The sequence below is a fragment of the Otolemur garnettii genome, unplaced genomic scaffold (assembly GCF_000181295.1).
Source record: "Otolemur garnettii isolate 467f Iridium unplaced genomic scaffold, OtoGar3 scaffold00285, whole genome shotgun sequence".
NCBI lineage: Eukaryota > Metazoa > Chordata > Mammalia > Primates > Galagidae > Otolemur > Otolemur garnettii.
In genome coordinates, this window is record NW_003852680.1 from 312,641 (window position 1) to 331,141 (window position 18,501).

Here is an 18,501-nt window from a genome sequence, read left to right on the forward strand (position 1 = left end):
TTGGAGGTTTGCTATGAGCTGTGATGACACAGCACTCTACTGAGGGTGACATAGTGAGACTCTGTCTCAAAAAAAAACTTTGAAACAAACAAGCTACATCCCTTATGGGATGTAGCTAAAGCAGTCCTAAGAGGAGAATTTATAGCAATAAAAATATATGTTTAAAAAGAGGAATTATCTCAAACATTCTAACATCATGCCTCAAGTAAGCATAAAAAAATAATAAACTAAGCCCAAAGCTAGGAGAAGGAAGAAAGTAAGATCAGAGAAGCAGAAATAAATAAAATAGTGGTTTTCACATGCAATCCGAAATACTGACCAGTTTGATGGAAGTATTTCGGACTGCATGTGAAAACCCCACACTGTACCCCAGAAGTGCATTAATGTACATAGTTACCATTCCATAAAAAATAAAAATAAAAATAAAATAAAGGCTAAAAAAAAATAGACAAAATTAACACAACTAGGAGGAAAAAAGAGAAAAAAATCAATAAAATTAGAGATTCTATAGATTGATAGGAGACAACTGTATTTCTAACATTGAGCCTTCATATCCATAAATATTGTGTACCTCTCCGTAAATTTTGCTTTTGTTTTATAAACTTTCCCATTATTTTTTAGGTAATCCTATGGAAATTTTCCATATCTTGGTAGTGGTAACAGGACCATAGGCATTTGTCAAAACTTGCAAATGGAGTAAATTTTACTGAAGTGTGCAAATGAAGCCTTAATAAAAATGTTTTTGACAGCTGGGTGGCAGATGTGTAAATAGTAACTGACCTAATGGAATCATTCTGCCACGGAGAAACTGAGAACATCCTGACGTCGGAGCCTGACTACACAAACTGAAGGCACTGGGGTGGGACTGAGGTGCTGATAAGTGAGCAGTCTGGGTACCATAACGGGTCCAGCTCAGGCGGACACCTGCTGATTGTACTGTCCCCAGTTGGGAGTCACAGTCACGTGCTGGGGGTGTGTGTGTGTGTGTGTGTGTGTGTGTGTAGTCATATGTCCAGAGCTCAGGTGCAACCATGTGTGGGGGTGCTTTGGGGGTCCAGGTTGGGAGTAGTTACATGCTGGGAGCAGAGTCCTGGGGGTATAATTAAGTGCTGGGGATTCAGTCGCCTGCTAGAAGGATGTCACGTGACAGGGGCACAGTCACATGTCTAGGGCTCAAGCTCTGTCACGTGTCCAAGGGGGCGCCCTCACCTGCTAGAGGCTCAATCTTAGGTCACTGCTAGGGGTACTGCCTCGGGCCTCATGGCTGCTCCCTCTTTCAGCTGGGGACAATTCTGGGCGTCTGGTCTGGGGGTTCTGCTGCTGCTGCTCCCTCTGGAGAGCCCCACGTGTGAAGCTGCTGCGGTTCACAGACAACCCAAGAGCCAGGGACTCTCTCTGAGTGGCGACGTGGGTAGGCCCCTGCCCGGGGTTCCTTAGCCAGTGGGGACCGTGCCCTCAGGCTCCCAGTTGGGCCCTCCCCTTTCCCTGCCTGCTTCTCCCTCTTCTATCAGTCCCCTCTGCCACCTCTGCTGCTCCTCCCGGGTTGCTCGTTCCTCCCTCTTCCCCAACTCCTTCTCCCACCCGCCCCCAACACCAGTGATCCCAGCGTCACTCCACTCTGTGCTCTGACCTCTTCGCACAGCTTGTGGTCGGCGTCATGTGCAAGGGAGGGTCCTGGGCGGTGACTCTGCCTCCGAGAGGGATTGGCCGTGGCAGGTCAGCTTACACTACGCGGGCTTCCACGTCTGTGGCGGTTCCATCATCAATGAGTACTGGGTGCTGTCCGCCGCCCACTGCTTCCGCCGGTGAGGGGGCCGGGGACACTAGGGACAGCGGGAGGGACAGGGCAGCTTGACGGTCCCCACTCGTGCCACCCCCTCCACCGGCTGACCCACGCACCGCCTGGTCTCCACGCACGAGGCTGGTCCCCAAACATAAGGCGGGCCTGAAAGTGCCCGGCTAGGTCCTCCAGTGCCTGGCCCTGTCCGCTGCACCTCAGATCATCTGGTGCCCCAGTACAGAGGCATAGCTTTCCTGTGGGTATCTGCCCTCTGCCGGAGGTGAGCCACCTGGTCCTGGGTAATAGAGAGAGGGTTCCGCCTGTACCGGCTGCTGGCTGGTACAGCGGGGGACAGCAGCCACTTGGTCTCTGGAGCCTCGGTAGGTAGGCCCTAGCAAGACTCCTTTGGGGGCAACTCTTGTTATGCAGTCAGGTCAACCCCCACTGTGTGATGAAATCGAGGGGTGGGGGGACTCTTCAACCCAGGCTGAGTGAGCTCAGCTGCCCAAGTCCCTGCTCTTGGCCTGCCAGGGGCCTGTGAGCTGTTGGGTTGCAGGCACTGTGCCTTTGTTCTCGTCCCCATAGGGACAAGAACATCGACATTTATGACGTGTACGTGGGCCTCGTGAACCTCAAGGTAGCCGGCAACTACACCCAGTGGTTCGAGGTGAACAGGGTGATCTTGCACCCCACCTACGAAGTGTTCCACCCCATCGGAGGCGATGTAGCCCTGGTGCAGCTTAAGTCCCGCATCTTCTTCTCTGAGTCTGTGCTTCCGGTTTGCCTAGCACCTCCGGATGTGAACCTCACCGCTGACCTTAATTGTTGGTCAACTGGATGGGGGCTGGTCTCACCGCAAGGTAAGAACAAAATCAAAGGCTAGGGGGATCATTTCCTTTATAGGGGTTTGTGGACAGGTGGGGATTATGGAATGACTGGTGGGGATTGTGAAGACCCCACCCATCTATCAACTTTTTTGGTCAATGAGGATGTTTTGTTTTATCCGAGACGGGCTTCGCTGTGTGCAGAAAAATAATTTGAGTGTGAAATTGGAATGCAGTACATCAAGAACACAAGTTTAACAGCATAGTTTTCCTTAAGATTTGAATTCAACTTAGAATTCTTTTGGCCTATTTAAAAAATAGTTATTATGCTTTTCTCCATGAAGAGCAGTATTTTCTTTCCGGGTTTATACCTGGGCACGTGAGAATATTTAGGGGGATTCAAACAAGATTTTAAAATTTCATTTGTTAATTAGTTACTGCTGTTTATTTTTGCACATTGATCTTGCATCCAGCTATCTTACAGAACTCAGTTTTAATAGTTTGTCAGCTGATTATGTTGATAGTTCTAGATAAAAGAGTTTATTTTCTTCAAATGAAGACTGTTTTATTTCGTACCTTCTACACACTGCAATCTTCTTATCTTTTATTTATTTTTCTTGTCTTGTTGCAATGGTTGGAATAATGCTAGGTTTCTTTTTCCTGGTTTTGATTTTATTGGAACTGCTTCTAATGGTTCACTATTAAGATTGTGGCCCAGCCTGGAGATTTCGGGCTGATATATTACACCAAGTTAAGAAAGTTACTGTTTATAGCTGGTTTATTTAATTATTTAAAAATTTATAAATCATTATTGATTTTATTGAAACAATAGCAACTCTTGAGAGGATCATATAGTTTTGCTCTTTTAATCTGTTGGTGCCAAGAATAGATTCACATTTCATGTGACGTGCCTTTGAGCTAAAAACTCTTCTTCCAGTCTTTGCAGACTGGCTCTGTGCCCAGACATTTCTTCAACACTTAGCGAGGCTTAGACTGGCTTAGTCTGAGATGAAACTTGGGGTCTTCTCAGGTTGTCTTCTCAGCATATGTCTTACCCTGGACATGTTCCTGGCCTTCTAAATTCCCCCAGGTACAGTGGTGCTTTTGAGCGTCCTCATTTCCCTAAGAAACCCTCCCCAGCTCTTGCTCCTGGGCCTTTTGCTGTATATTATGTGTTTTGGCCATAATCTATTGCCCTGGGCTTCTGTGAGTTGTTAGCTTGGGTGGAAAAGTTTTGAGTAGCACCCACTGCTTTTCTATGCTGACTTCTGAGGCAAAGCAGAGTGAATGCTTTGTGTCAATCCTGCAGGTAGCTCTCCTAACAGATTAGGACAGACATGCACAATAATATGCACATAAGGTCTACGCTGCTCCTCCTGGAACCAGAGAACAGCATTCCACACTGGGAATACAGGCTTCCCTTTTTAAAGTTAGTACCACACTGGGAAAGAACAAGTGAAAACACTGCAAAGTTTTTCGACCATTTTGAATTTGTCTTTTTCTTGAGTCAGCATTCACATAGTTGCTGTGAACCTTTGTTTTCCAGAGTTCTGAAAAAGTTGGTTCTGATAGTTCTTGTTTTTCAAGCAGGAGGGAACAGGAGGTTAAGGCTTCTACTCTGCTGTTTTTCTCACCTTCTGCTATTTTGATCAGGATGGCATTAAATCTACAGATGAATTTTGGGAATATTGCCATTTTAACAATATTGAGTCATCCAATCCATGAATACGGGATGTGTCTTTATTTAGATTTTCTTAATTTCAGCAGTATTTTACAATATTTGATTGTATAGGTCTTATACTTCTTCTGTTAAGTTTATTCCTGTTTTATTATTTTTAAACCTATTGTGAATGGAATTTCTTAATTTCATTTTTGGTTCCCTTTCCCCTTCCTCATCACAGCGGCTATAACCTCTAGTACAATGTTAAATATAAGTGGTAATAGTGCATATCCTTGTCTGGTTTTTTGTTGTAAGGGGGGGAAAATGTTTTAGTCTCTCACCATCAAGAATGATGTTTGCTGTGGGTTATGGTGGATGCCCTTTAACAGACTGAGGAAAATTTCTTTTGTTCCTGGTTTGTTGAGAGTCCTTACCATAATAGGACATGTATTTTTTTCTAATTTCTTTTCTGCATCCAGTGAGATGCTTGTGTGGCTTTTGTTTGTTTGTTTGTTTTTTGGTTTTATTTTTGGTTTTGGTTTTTGTTGAGACAAGGTCTCACTCTGACACCCAGACTGGAGCGCAGTGGCACAATCATAGTTCACAGCAGCCTTGAACCCCTAGGCTCAAGCATCCTCCTCACTTAGGCTCCCCAGCAGCTGAGACTACAGGCATGCACCAACATACCTAGCTAATTTTTAAAACTTTTATGTAGAGATGGGATCTTACTATGTTTTCCAGGCTGGTCATGAATTCCTAGCCTCCAGAGATCTTCTTGCCTATACCTCCCAAAGTTTTGGGATTATAGATGTGAGGCACTGCACCTGGCCTCATGTGGCCTTTTAACTTTTATTTTATGAATCTAGTATACTCTGTTGATTTGGGTGTATTAAGCCAACCCTGCATTCCTATGATCAATCCTTTTTTGTCATTCTGTATGATATTTTTTTATAGGTTGCTAGAAACAGTTTGCTAACATTCTGTTAAAGATTTTTGCATCTATATTTATGAGACATAGAGGCTGTATTTTTTCATTGTTTTTTATCTGGGTTTAGTATCAGAGTAATATTTGTTTTTGTAGTATTGGTGTTTCTTATTTGATGGAATTCACTAGTGAAGCTACCTTGGCCTGGGCCAGGTATGGGTCTATTCAGATTTTTATTTCTTCTTGAGTTATTCTAAAGTTATTCTTGAGTTATTTAGATTTTCTTAATTTGATAACACATAGTTGTTCATAATACTTTAATAATCCTTTTGATTTCTAAGGAGATAGTAATAATATTTCATCTTTCTTTACTGATTTTGATAACCTGTGTCTTTTTTCATCTTGGTCATTGTAACTAAAGGTTTATCAATTTGGTTGTCTTTTCAAAGAACTGACTTTTGATCATTGATTTTCCTTTTTTGTTTTCTATTTCATTGCTTCAGTTCTGCTCTTTATTATTTCCTTATTTCTGGTTGCTTTTAGGTTAATTTCTAGCTTAGAGTGATTTGTGATCTTTTTTCTTCTAAGGTAAGCATTTAAAGCTATAAATTCCCCTGTATGTACTGTTTTATATGCATTTCACACATTTTGTTATAGTGTGTTTTTGTTTTCATTTAGTTTAACATATTATCTAATTTCCCTCAGGATTTTTTCTTTAAAGATTGTTATTAATTTTAAGTATTTGGTGAATGTCCAAATTTCTTTTTATTGTTAATTTCAACTTTAATTTCATTGTGCTCAGAGAAAATACTTGGTATGATTTTATATTTTTTAAACTTATTGAGATGTATATTGTGGCCGAGCATTTGATTTGTCCTGAGGAATGTTTCATGTGTTTGAGAATATGTGTCTTGCTGTCATTGATGTGGGTTTTTTTAATAAATCACAGGTCAAGTTGATGGATAATGTTTTCAAGTTTTCTATATTCTTACCGGTTTTCTGTCTTTTTAAAAGTCAATTATTTAAAATAGGATATTTATCTCTCTAACTATGATTGATGAATTGTTTATTTCTCCTTTCCATTCTGTCAGGTTTTGCTTCGTGTATTTTCAGACTCTGATATCCAGACTCTGAGTGGATGCATCTATATTTTTAATTATGTGTTTGTGATGTATTGATTCTATCATTATCATTTAGATATCTCTTTTTCCCTAGCCATATTGTTTATTTTAAAGTCTATATTGTCTGATACTGATATATCCACTTAGGATTTCTTATAGTTAATGTTTGCATGATATATCTTTTTTCATCCTTTTAATTTCAACCTTTATGTGACTTTGATTCTAAAGTGTATCTTTTGTGCACAAGGTACAGTTGGATCTTCCTTTTTCATCCAGTCTGGAAATTTCTGTCTTTGGTTGAAGTATTTAGTCCATTCATATTTAATGTAATTATTGATAGTGCTGGATTTAAATTTGCCATTTTGCTAAATATTTTCTATATATCTATATAATTTATTTTCTCTACTCTTCTGTTCACGCCTTCTTTTGTGTTAAGGAAATACTTTTTGGTATACCATCTTGACTTTTATATGTTTACAGTTTTCTCTAAATAGTTGCTGTAGGGATTATTTCATTTATAACAATAGTCTCCAATTAATACTAATTTAATTCTGGTAAAAGATAGCAAGTTCATTTCAATATTGCTCTACTTCCCTTTTTTGCCAGTAGGGTCTCATATACTATTCCTCATACAATAAAAACCCCAGAACACAGTTATAATTATTGCTTTATGCAACCTAGTTTTTAAAAGAGATTGAGGAAACAAAGAGGACAGTATTTTAACACATTGATTTCTAATACTCTTCATTTCTTCCTATGGATTAAAGCAGCATCTGGTGTCATTTCCTTTCACCTTAAAAGACTTCCTTTAATATTTCATGAAAGGTAAGTCTGCTCAATTTTTCGCAATTTTTGTTTATCTGGAATGTCTTTGTTTTGCCTTCATTTTTGAAGAATAGTTTTGTTGTATATAGAATTCTTGGTTGAAGGTTTTTTCTCTTTGAGCATTTAGTGTTCATTGTTTATGATGCAAAGTTGGCTATTAGTCATCCTGATTTTTGTCCATGTAATTGGTTGCTTTTCCCCTGTAACCCTTCAGGATTTGTCTGTCCTTCGCTTTTTGTGGGTTGATTATGTGTCTACATGTGAATCTCTTTGTGTTTATCCTTTGTTAGGTTCACTGAGCTTCTCTGATCTCTAGATTCTTCTTCATCAAATTTGGGAAGTTTGAAGCCATAATTTCTTCAAATATTTCCTTCTAAGAGTTTTACTGCAAGTATTTGATATTCTTGATATTGTCTCTAATGGTCTATTTTTTTTTAACTTTTTTTCTCTGTTCTTCAGATTGGATAATTTCTACTAATGCTCTTGATTTCACTGATTTCATTTTTCTTCCACCTTAAATCTTCTGTTCATCCTGCCTACTGAATTATTCTTATTTGTTACTGTATTTTTTAACTCTAGAATTTCCATATTACTTTTTCTTATAATTCCTGTTTTTTTTTTCTAAGATTCCCTTTATGTTGACATATTGTTGTGATATGCTTATTTAACTTCTAAACATAGTTTCTTAATTATTTGAGCTTACTTATAACTGCTGTTTTGAGATCTTTGTCAACTAAATTAACACCTGGCCACATAGTTTATTTATATTGACGTTTTTCCCCCCTGAATATGGACCACACATTCTTAATTTTTGTATATCTCATAATATTTTTGTTTTGAAAAGTGGATATAAAATAATACATTGTAATAATTTGGAGTCTTGTGCCCGAAAGTTTTATTTTAATGTATTTTGTTTTATTTTTAGTAATTTGCCTGAACTTAGTTTGCAGAACATTTCTCTCCTATAGCTGCTGCTGTCTGTGCTCATTTTTTTTTTCTTAATTTTCTTACTTATTTTGATTCTGGCTTCTAGCATATATGTTACTGTTTAGTATTTTCTTTTTACTTTGAATTCCTTTCCTTTTGATACATTTTTTCTTCCATTTAGGTTTACTATACTTATTTCCAAAGAATATACTACAACTCTTATACAATCAGTGGGTCAAAGGAGAAATCACAAGATAAATTAGAAAATAATTTGAGATGAATAAAGATATTTTGAGATGAATGAAACCAAAACATATCAAAACTTATGGAATGCCACAAAAGCACTGCTTAGAAGGAAATTTGTAGGTGTAAATGCTTGCACTTTTAACAGAAGGAAGATTAGTTGAAATAACTTGAGTTGACAGTAATTTCACTTCATGACTTAAGGACCTAGCAAAGAAGAGCAAACTAAACCCCGTGTTGGCAGAAGGAAGGAAATAATAAAGATTATAGCATAAAAAACAAAATGGAGAATAGAAAAGTTAGAGTTAATGAAGCAAAATGTGGTGCAAATGACAGTTCTAAAATGCAGATGGGAATATTACTTCTGACCTTGTAGAAATAAAAAGAGTTATAACTGTGTGGCAACAGATTGGATAGTCTACATGAAGAGAGAAGAATCATAGAAACACACAAATTATCAAAACTGACTCAAAGAAAAAATTATGGGTGAGACATGGTGGCTCACGCCTGTAATCCTAGCACTTTGGAAGGCTGAGGTGGGAGGATTGCTTAACCTGAGGAGTTTAAGACCAACCTGGACCAGAGCAAGACCATCTCTCTACTGTAAATAGAAAAATTAGCTGGGCATTGTGGCAGGTGCCTGTAGTCCCAGCTACTCAAGAGGCTGAGGCAGGAGGATTGCTAGAACCCAGGAGTTTGAGTTCACTGTGAGCTAGGCTAATGCCACGGCACTCTAGCCTGGGGCAACACAGTCAGACTCTTATCTCAAAAAAAAAAAAAAATCTGAATAGATTTAAAACAAGTGAGAAGATTGAATTATGAATTAACCTCCCACCAAAGAAAAGTCCAGGATGATATGGTTTTACTGGTGAATTCTAAAAACAGGTAAAGAAAAATTAATTCTTTGCAAATTCTTCCAAAAAATAGAAGAGTAGGGGGCACATCAAAACTCATTCTATGGGGCCAGCATTGCACTGATACGGATAGCCAGATACCACAATAAAAGAAAATTATAGACCACTATCCCTTATGAATACAGATGCAAAAATCCTCAACAGAATATTAACAAACTGAATCCAGGGACTAAGTGGGATTTATTCCAGCTATACAAGGGAGCTTTAACATATGAAATCCAATGGCTGTAATTCAGCATGCTTAAGGAACAAAGGGAGCTGGGTGTGTGATGCATGTCTATAGTCCTAGCTACTCAGGAGGCTGAGGCAGGAGGATCACTTGAGCCCAGGAGTTTGAGACAAGCCTGGGAAACATACTGAGACCCTGCCTCAAAAGAAAAAGAAAAAAAAATTTTAAATGAAAAACTAAAGGAATATAGGGGAAAAAAAAATATGATCATCTCCAGTAATGCAGAAAAAACATTTGACTATTTTATCATGAAAGGATATTGAATCCTCTGAGAAAAAAAAGGAATGGAACTTCTTCAGCATAATTAAGGGCATTTATAAAGAACCCATAGCTAACATTATATTCAGTGGTTACAGCTTTCACTCTAAGATCAGAAACAAGACAAGTATGCCAATTTTCACCACCAGTATTCCACACTGTACCAGAAACTCCAGTTAGATAAATTAGGTTAAAAAAAAATAAAAGGTATCTAAACTGGAAATGAAAAAGTAAAACTATTTCTATTTGCAGATGACATGATCTTATATGTAAAAAATCCCAATGAGTCCTAACAGCAAACAATAGCAACGAAACAAAAATATAGATAATGAACAAATCCAGCAAATTGGCAGGGCACAAAATCTGTTGTTTCTGTATACCCTTAGTGAACAATCCAAAAAGGAAATTCAGAAAACAATTACATTTGCAATAGCATCCAAAAGAAAAAAGATACCAGGAATAAATTACCTGAGGAGGTCAAAACTACACTGAAAACTACAAAAGTTACTGAAAAAAAATTTTTTAAAGACCTAAGTAAATACAAAGACAGTTTGTGTTTATGGATAGAAAGTCTTAATATCGTTAAGGTAATAGTAATACTACTGTACTACTTCCTGTAGTCCTTATCAAAATGCCAATGGCTTGTTTTGGTTTTGGTTTTGGATTTTTTTGCAGATATAGGAATAGCTATCCTAAAATTCATATTGTTATCAAGTGACAAAACAATCTTCAAAAGGAAAAATAAAGTTGGAAGGCTCATACTTCTGATTTTAAAATATACTAAAAAACCACAGTATGCAAAACACAGGGGTACTGGCATAAGGATATAGACCAATGGAATAGAATTCAAGAAATCAAGAGTTCAGAAATAAACCATATGTATATGGTCAGTTCATTTTCCATGAGAGTGCTAAGTCCCTTCAATGGGGAAAAAAATAGTCTGTCATAAGGATATAGACCAATGCAATAGAGTTCAAGAAATCAACTCTTTTGAATCAAGAGTTCAGAAATAAAACCATATGTATATGGTCAGTTCATTTTCCATGAGAGTGCCAAGTCCCTTCGATGGAGAAAAAAATAGTCTGTTCAACAAATGACAACTTGATATCTACATACAAAAGAATGAAGCTGACCCAAACTACAAAACTTTTTTTTTTTTTTTGAGACAGTGCCTCAAGCTGTCGCCCTGGATAGAGTGCTGTGGTGGCATCACAGCTCACAGCAACCTCCAACTCCTGGGCTCTAGCGATTCTCCTGCCTCCACCTCCCAGCAGCTGGGACTATAGGCACCCACCACAACACCCGGCTATTTTTGGTTGCAGCCATCATTGTTGTTTGGCAGGTCCAGGCTGGATTTAAACCCTCCAGCTCAGATGTATGTGGCTGGTGCCTTAGCCACTTGAGCCACAGGCACCAAGCCAAACTACAAAACTTTAGAAGAAAAATTTTGTGGGTTGAGTTATGTCCCCCAAGGGTATTTGCAGATATAATCAAGTTAAGATGAGGATATATTAGGCTGGGTCTTTAGCCAATAAGACTAGTGTCCTTGGCTCGGCGCCTATAGCTCAACTGGCTAAGGCGCCAGCCACGCACACCTAAGGTGGCCGGTTCGAATCCCCAGCCCGGACCCGCCAAACAACAATGATGGCTGCAACCAAAAAAATATCCGGGCGTTGTGGCGGGCGCCTGTGGTCCCAGCTACTTGGGAGGCTGAGGCAGGAGACTAGCTTGAGCCCAGGAGTTGGAGGTTGCTGTGAGCTGTAATGCCATGGCACTCTACCCAGGGGGACAGCTTGAGGCTCTGTCTAAAAAAAAAAAAAAAAAAAAAGACTAGTGTCCTTATAAGAAGAGGAAAAGAGACAGAGACACCAAGATGCCATGTGATCACAGAGACAAAGATTAGAATGATGCATCTTAGCCAAGGAATGCCAAAGATTGCTAGCAAATAGAAAAAGGTAGGAATGGGCAAAGAAGAATTCCCCCATAGACCCTTTGGAGGGAGAATGGCCCTGCCAACCACCTTCATTTCTGACTTCAAGCCTCCAGAGCTATGGGAGGATACATTTTTGTTGTTTGAAACCACCTAGTTTGCCGTATTTCTTTGCAGCTGTCCTACAAAACTAACACAAAGACATAGGTCAAGAAATCATGACCTTGGATTTGGCAATGGATTCTTTGATAGGATATCAAAAACATGAGCAACAAAATAAAAAAATTAATAAACTGGACTTCTTCAAAATTAAAAACTTTTGTATGTATATATATATATATATATATATTTTTTTGAGACAGAGTTTCATTTTGTTGCCCTTGGTGGAGTACTGTGGAGTCATAGCTCACAGCAACCTCAAACTCTTGAGCTCAAGCAATTCTCTTGCCTCAGTCTCCCAAGTAGCTGGGACTACAGGCGCCTGCCACAATGCCAGTTATTGTTAGAGATAAGGTCTTGCTCTGGCTCAGGCTGGTCTTGAACCTTATGAACTCAGGCAATCCACTTGCCTTGGCCTCCCAGAGTGCTAGGATTACAGGCGTGAGCCCCCATACCCACCCTTTTTGTTTATCTAAGACACTATTTAGGAAGTGACAAGAAAGGAAGAAAATATTTGCAAATCCTGTATCTGATCAAGTTCTAGGGTCCAGAATATGTAAATAGTTCATATAACTCAACAATAAAAAGACAAGTGGGATTTACCCCACTTGTATGGCAACAGATTGGATGGTCTACATGAAGAGGGAAGAATCATAGAAACACACAATTTAATGATGAGCAAAAGACTTGACATGTCTCCAAAGATCTCACATAATACACCAGTGGTCCTCAAGCACATGATGAGATACCTAACATCATTAGTAATTAGGGAAGTACACATCAAAAGTACAGTGCCTCCTCCCCACTGAAATGGCTGTAATTAAAAAAAAATGAAAAATATGTGTTGGTGAGGTCATGGAGAAAGTGGAACCGTTATTTATTGCTGGTGTGTACACACTCTTGTGGAAACAGTTTGGAAATTCCTCAAAAAATTAAGCTTCATAATTACCATATGGCCCAGTTGCCCTACATTAACAATTCCAGTCCTAGCTATATACTCAAAGGATTAAATTCAGGTGTTCCAACAAGTACATGTACATGCATGTTCATTGTAGCACTATTCAAAGTAGCCAAAAAGAGGAAACAGCTCACATGTCCAATAGTGGATGAATGGATAAAGTTGTGGCATATACATAAAATGGAAGATTACTCAATCATAATATGTAATACATGCTACAGCATTGATGAACCTTGAAAACATTGTGCTAAAGTGAAAAAAGCCAGGCACCAAAGGTTACGTATTTTATGGTTTAATTTATATGAAATATTCAGAATAGGCAAATCGTTATACACATAATACAGATTGGTGGTTACAGGGCATGGGAGTTCCTTTTGGTTTGATGAAAACAGTTTGAAAATAGATGGTGGTGATGGTTGCACAACATGGCAAATGTCCCTAAATGCCACTGAGTTGTCCACTTAAAAATTTTTTAAGTAAATTGTGGCTTTATTTTTTAAAATAAGCTCCAATAACAGAATTTTCATCGTAAACTCCCATCCTTCATGTGTGAGAATGCCTTTATTTTGCCTGTCTTTTTACATTCCACATTTTTATTTGCAACATAATTTACTGAATATAAAATCCACAAATCTTAAGCATACAGCTCAACTAATTTTCAAATATGTGTAGTACAGTTCAGTTGAGATAAAGGACATTTCCATCATAGAAAATTTCCATGCTCCTTTCCCTGTTGACAAATGCCCCATTCCAAAGGTAACCACTATTCTGAATTTTGTCATTTATTAGTTTTTGTCTATTCTATGCTTCACACAGCCTGGATTTCTTTGTGTCTGGTTTGTTTTGCTCACCTGCTGTTTTTGAGATTTGCCCATGTCATTCACGTATCCGCAGTTAATCCTTTTTATCTCCAATGTCGTCTTTCATTATATCCACATAGCCACGTTTCTCTGTCCATATATTTCAGTCAATGGACATCTAGGTTGTGGTCAGTTTTTAGGTCATGCATAAATCTGCAACAAATAATGACAGTGCAAGATTTTTGGTGACATAGGCATTTCTTTATCTTGTATATGTAATTTTTTATTCTTTTTTTTTTTTTGCAGTTTTTTTTTTTGGCTGAGGCTGGGTTTGAACCCGCCACCTCCAGCATATGGGGCCTGTGCCCTACTCCTTTGAGCCACAGGTGCTGCCTTTTCCCTTTTTTTTTGAGACAGAGTCTCACTATGTCGCCCTCGATAGAGTAGTGTGGCATCACAGCTCACAGCAACCTCAAACTCTCCAGCTCAAGCGATTCTCTTGCCTTAGCCTCCCAAGTAGCCAGAACCACAAGCGCCCGCCACAACACCTGGCGATTTTTTTTTTTTCTGGTTATAGTTGTCATTGCTGCTTGGCAGGCCTGGGCAGGGTTCGAACTGGCCAGTTCAGGTATATGTGGCTGGCACCCTGGCTGCTGAACTACAAGTGCCGAGCCTTTTTTTCGAGACAGAGTCTCACTTTGTTCCCCTTGGTAGAGTGTCAAGGCATCACAGCTCACATCTCCAACTCTTGGGCTTAAGCAATTCTCTTGCCTCAGCTTCCCAAGTAGCTGAGACTACAGGCACACATCATAGTGCCTGGTTATGTTTAAAGATGAGTCTCACTTTGGCTCAGGCAATCCACCTGCCTCGGCCTCCCAGAACGCTAGGATTACTGACGAGAGCCACCACGCCCAGCTCATCACTTTTTCATGGTGCAAAGTTTTCCTTAGCCAGAAACAAACACTTGACTTTTCTAATTCAGCCTGGAAGTCATCTTTTCAAGTTTCTCAAGTTCATTAAACACATCTCTTTCTTCTAAGTCACTATCAATAACAGTTTTACAACTTCAGAATGCAGGCCACCATCTTCCCAAACTCCTAGATCAGTTTTCTATTCATCTTTCCAGATTCCTGATGTAGGGACTCCCACCCAACAGCTCCCAAAACCAAGGTCATGTTTTTGTTACTTTTACAGAAGCCTCCAACTTCTAGATACCATTTCCATGTCATTTATCCATTGCCATAAGAATGCTGCTTTGCACAGATGAGAAAACCCTGGTGTGCAAACAGTGGGTGTTTATTGAGCTCAGGAGGTTGTGAGTAGGTGACTTGAGCTGTAGGTTCTTGTAGTCCAGACTGAGCTTGTCTTTGTGTCTGGTGGCCGCTTGTCTGCCAGCCAACCTGGCTGATGATGGCCTGAGCTGGGCTGGCTGGACTCTGCTTTGTGTATCTTTCATCATCCAGCAGGCAGCTGGGCCATACCCACAGGCTTTGGTGGAGATTCGAGAGAGTGAGAAACATAAGCCCTTTTCCAAACCTCTGCTTAAATCCCATCAACCAAAACATGTCTTGTGGCAAAATTCAGATCCAAAGATTGGTGAAATACTACACAGCACCTCTATGAGAGGAATTGTAAGACACATGGAAAAGGGCTTATATGTAGAGAAGGAGAGAGAATCATATCTAATTCATTTTCTCTGAATTTGTATTTTACTACTTACTAGACAATGCAAACACTTCACATGGTCTAATTCCATTCTCCACTTTAGCCTCTTATACTATCGTGCTATAATTTTTCTTTTATATGTTATACTGACATTAATGTTGCTTTAAATTCAGTGATCCTTGACCATATTTTTCACTAGTCTTTTATTTTTAGCCACATCTGGGCAAGTGTTGATCCAAGGCCTAGACTCAATCCATCTGAAACCAGGACTGTTCACTCCCAGCAAGAGCACTCATCCCTGGGTTTAATTTCGCATTCACATCCACATTCTCTCTGCATGGGTGTGTATGGTGGGGAGCGAAGGGGAATGGTGCCCGCATGTCAACCATCCCTGTAGGCACAAATCACATTCATTCTTCAAGGTACTCTCATTCCGGGAAATGTTCCTGAATGCAGCCCATCATGCTCTCCCTCCTGAGATATCAAATGTCACTTTATATGTCTGGTATCTATCTCTCTTTCTTTGGCTTTTGGTGGCACAGAATTAGATTCATTCTAATTCTTGGTTCAAAAAATGCATTCTTCATTGGCTTCTACAAGTGGTCCTCTTTCACTGTTTGCTTGGAGTAACATAATAATATACATATGTAATAATAGACATACCCATGGACACACCACTCAGAGAGATCAGAACATTGGCAGTAATGTACATCTCCCTCTGTGGTCTTGCTACATCTGGCCTCTGTTATCTCCTACCTGAGGGAAATTACCATGAACCTTTTATGGACAATTTATGGTATAGGTATAGATTCCCAGGCCCTTTGCATAGAAATCAGCTGCTCATCAGGAGCGAAGGACCACGGATTAGTAAAGCTCCAATCATGATCAAGAGAGCAGAAGGCTTCATTCTCTCTAACCAGGGCCTGCCATTATATTTTCTTTTCTAAAACTCTGGGACTGACACTAAGAATAACTTCACCCCTATAAAGGATACACCCACAAGGTTATTGCCTTCCCTTGGCAGAACTCAGTAAGAAAGTTATCTATACATAATGCACATATTATGCCTTGGGATGTGTAAGTCAACGGTCCTCCAAATAAATCCTGGAGCCATATAACCTACTTTTACAATGCCCCACTCTGGGCCAAGAAACCAAAAGTAACTGAAAAGAAGCCCCCATCTTTATTTAGGTCACTGAGATAACATTACATAGGATCCAGTTCCATAGCAATACTTATTTTGTCTTTTATTTTCTTATTCTCCCATTCTCCCATACCCAACAAACCTTTGAAAACTTAAAAAAAAAAAAAACAACTTTATATTGACACTCAATTCACAAAACTTTCTCCCACTCACTCCGCTCTTCATTGAATATTCTCTCTGACTTCTTTAATTTGTTTTAACTTTTTAGAATTCTTTTTTTTGAAGTTTTTTTTTGGCCAGGGCTAGGTTTGAACCTATCACCTCCAGCATATGGGGCCAGGATCCTACTCCTTGAGCCATAGGTGCCGCCCCTTAAAATTGTTTTTTGATGTAAATATCTGTAAAGCCAAACTCCGATCAAGACATAGCACATTTTCAAACCAGGCACAGTGTTTTGTGACCATAAGCCCAGCTTGGGAGGCTGAGTCAGGATAATCAGTCGAGGTCCAGAGTTCAAGAATAGTCTAGGCAACATAGTGAAAATGTGTCTCTACAAAAAATAAGACATAGAACATTTTTATCATCTCAAAACATTTTCTTTCGCTGTTTAGCAGTCAACTCTTTCTTCTAAGACAACTACTGCCCTCATTTTTATCCCCATTGATGAGTTTTATGCTTTCAAATGTCATATAAGTGGAATAATACAGCATGCATTTTCTTATGTCTTCCTTATCTTTTGCTCAATATAGTCTATAATATTGATTCATGTTTTTATGTGTATCACTAGTTAGTTTTTATTTATTGTTGAGAAATAGTAGCACGAATATGCCAAAATTTGATTGTCCATTTTTCTGTTGATTGACATTGGGTTGTTTCAGTTGGGGTGATTGCAGATAATGCTCTAATGAATATTCTTTTCTGGCCTGGCGCCTGTAGCTCAAGCAGCTAAGGTGCCAGCCAAATACACCAGAGCTGGCGGGTTCGAATCCAGCCCAGGTCTGCCAAACAATGACAACTACAACCAAAAAAATAGCCAGGCGTTCTGGTGGGTGCCTGTAGTCCCAGCTACTTGGGACGCTGAGGCAAGAGAATAGCTTAAGCACAGGAGTTGGGGGTTGCTGTGAGCTGTGATGTCACAGCACTCTACCCAGGGCAACAGCTTGAGGTTCTGTCTCAAAAAAAAAAAAATTCTTTTTTTACTTTTTTTGTGCAGATGTGCTTTCTTTGTTCTTGAGTGCATGCATAACAGTGACATTAACTGGGTCATGCAGTTTTGAGAATGTCAAATGATTTTCCAAAGGCAGAGGTACCATATTATAGTTTCTTTTTGTTTTCTCCTTTTTTAAATTTATTTTTTACTTCAGAATGTTAGGGGGCACACGTGTTTTTGTTTACATACTTTGTCAAAGTTACACATGTAATTGTGCCCTTCATCCAGATAGTAAATTTTAAGGTTTCTGGAAAATAAGACATGAATACAACTATAGTTGTTTTTCTTCCTCTTCAGTTTTTCCTTGATATCCTCTAATAATGCAACCTGATGTCCATTCTCACCTGTGACATGGCTGCCTACAAACATTGCTGCTAGCCCCTTGGAAGAAGCACATGTCCTACTTCCTATAAAAACTTTTGTAATTTCACAGAACTTGATTTGTAGACAATTAAAATACTAAACTTTGAGAATCATGAAACACAAGAGAGAATGAAGATAATTTTAGCTTTTTCATTTTAGCAAAATGGCTATGCCAACTTTTCCAAGGCTGAGCTCATTGCTGTATGCCTTATCAATGCATAATGTTCATCACATTGCATTTGTATGCTTTCTTTTTTTTTTCCAGGTATTTGCTTACTTTTATTTTAAAGGCTAGTTATATATGCATAATCATAATGCTAAAAATAAACATGCAGCTCTCATACACCTATAAAACTGAAACCTATTTACAAATAAAATAAAAACATATCATGTAGCCAATAAAATTCAGATTCACAATATTAATTTCATATGAAGGATGATGTTTTCTGAGAAATAAATCTCTTCTCAAAATATGAGCATGGTAATGACCACAGCTAATGTGCAGTGGCTTTTAAGCATTCAATATGCCTATACCACATATTATAGTTTCTTTTTTTTTTTTTTTT

General features: G+C 38.9%; 1 protein-coding gene across 1 annotated transcript in view; it reads left to right on the forward strand.

Annotated features, from left to right (window-relative positions):
- The first annotated feature begins 1,260 nt into the window (after nucleotides 1–1,260).
- Nucleotides 1,261–18,501, forward strand: part of PRSS38 (protease, serine 38) — a 20,163-nt gene continuing 2,922 nt past the window's right edge. Inside the window, exons 1-3 of the mRNA XM_003803209.1 lie at nucleotides 1,261–1,411; nucleotides 1,643–1,805; nucleotides 2,366–2,640. Coding sequence (XP_003803257.1) covers nucleotides 1,261–1,411; nucleotides 1,643–1,805; nucleotides 2,366–2,640 — 589 coding nt within the window. The remainder of the gene's footprint in view (nucleotides 1,412–1,642; nucleotides 1,806–2,365; nucleotides 2,641–18,501) is intronic.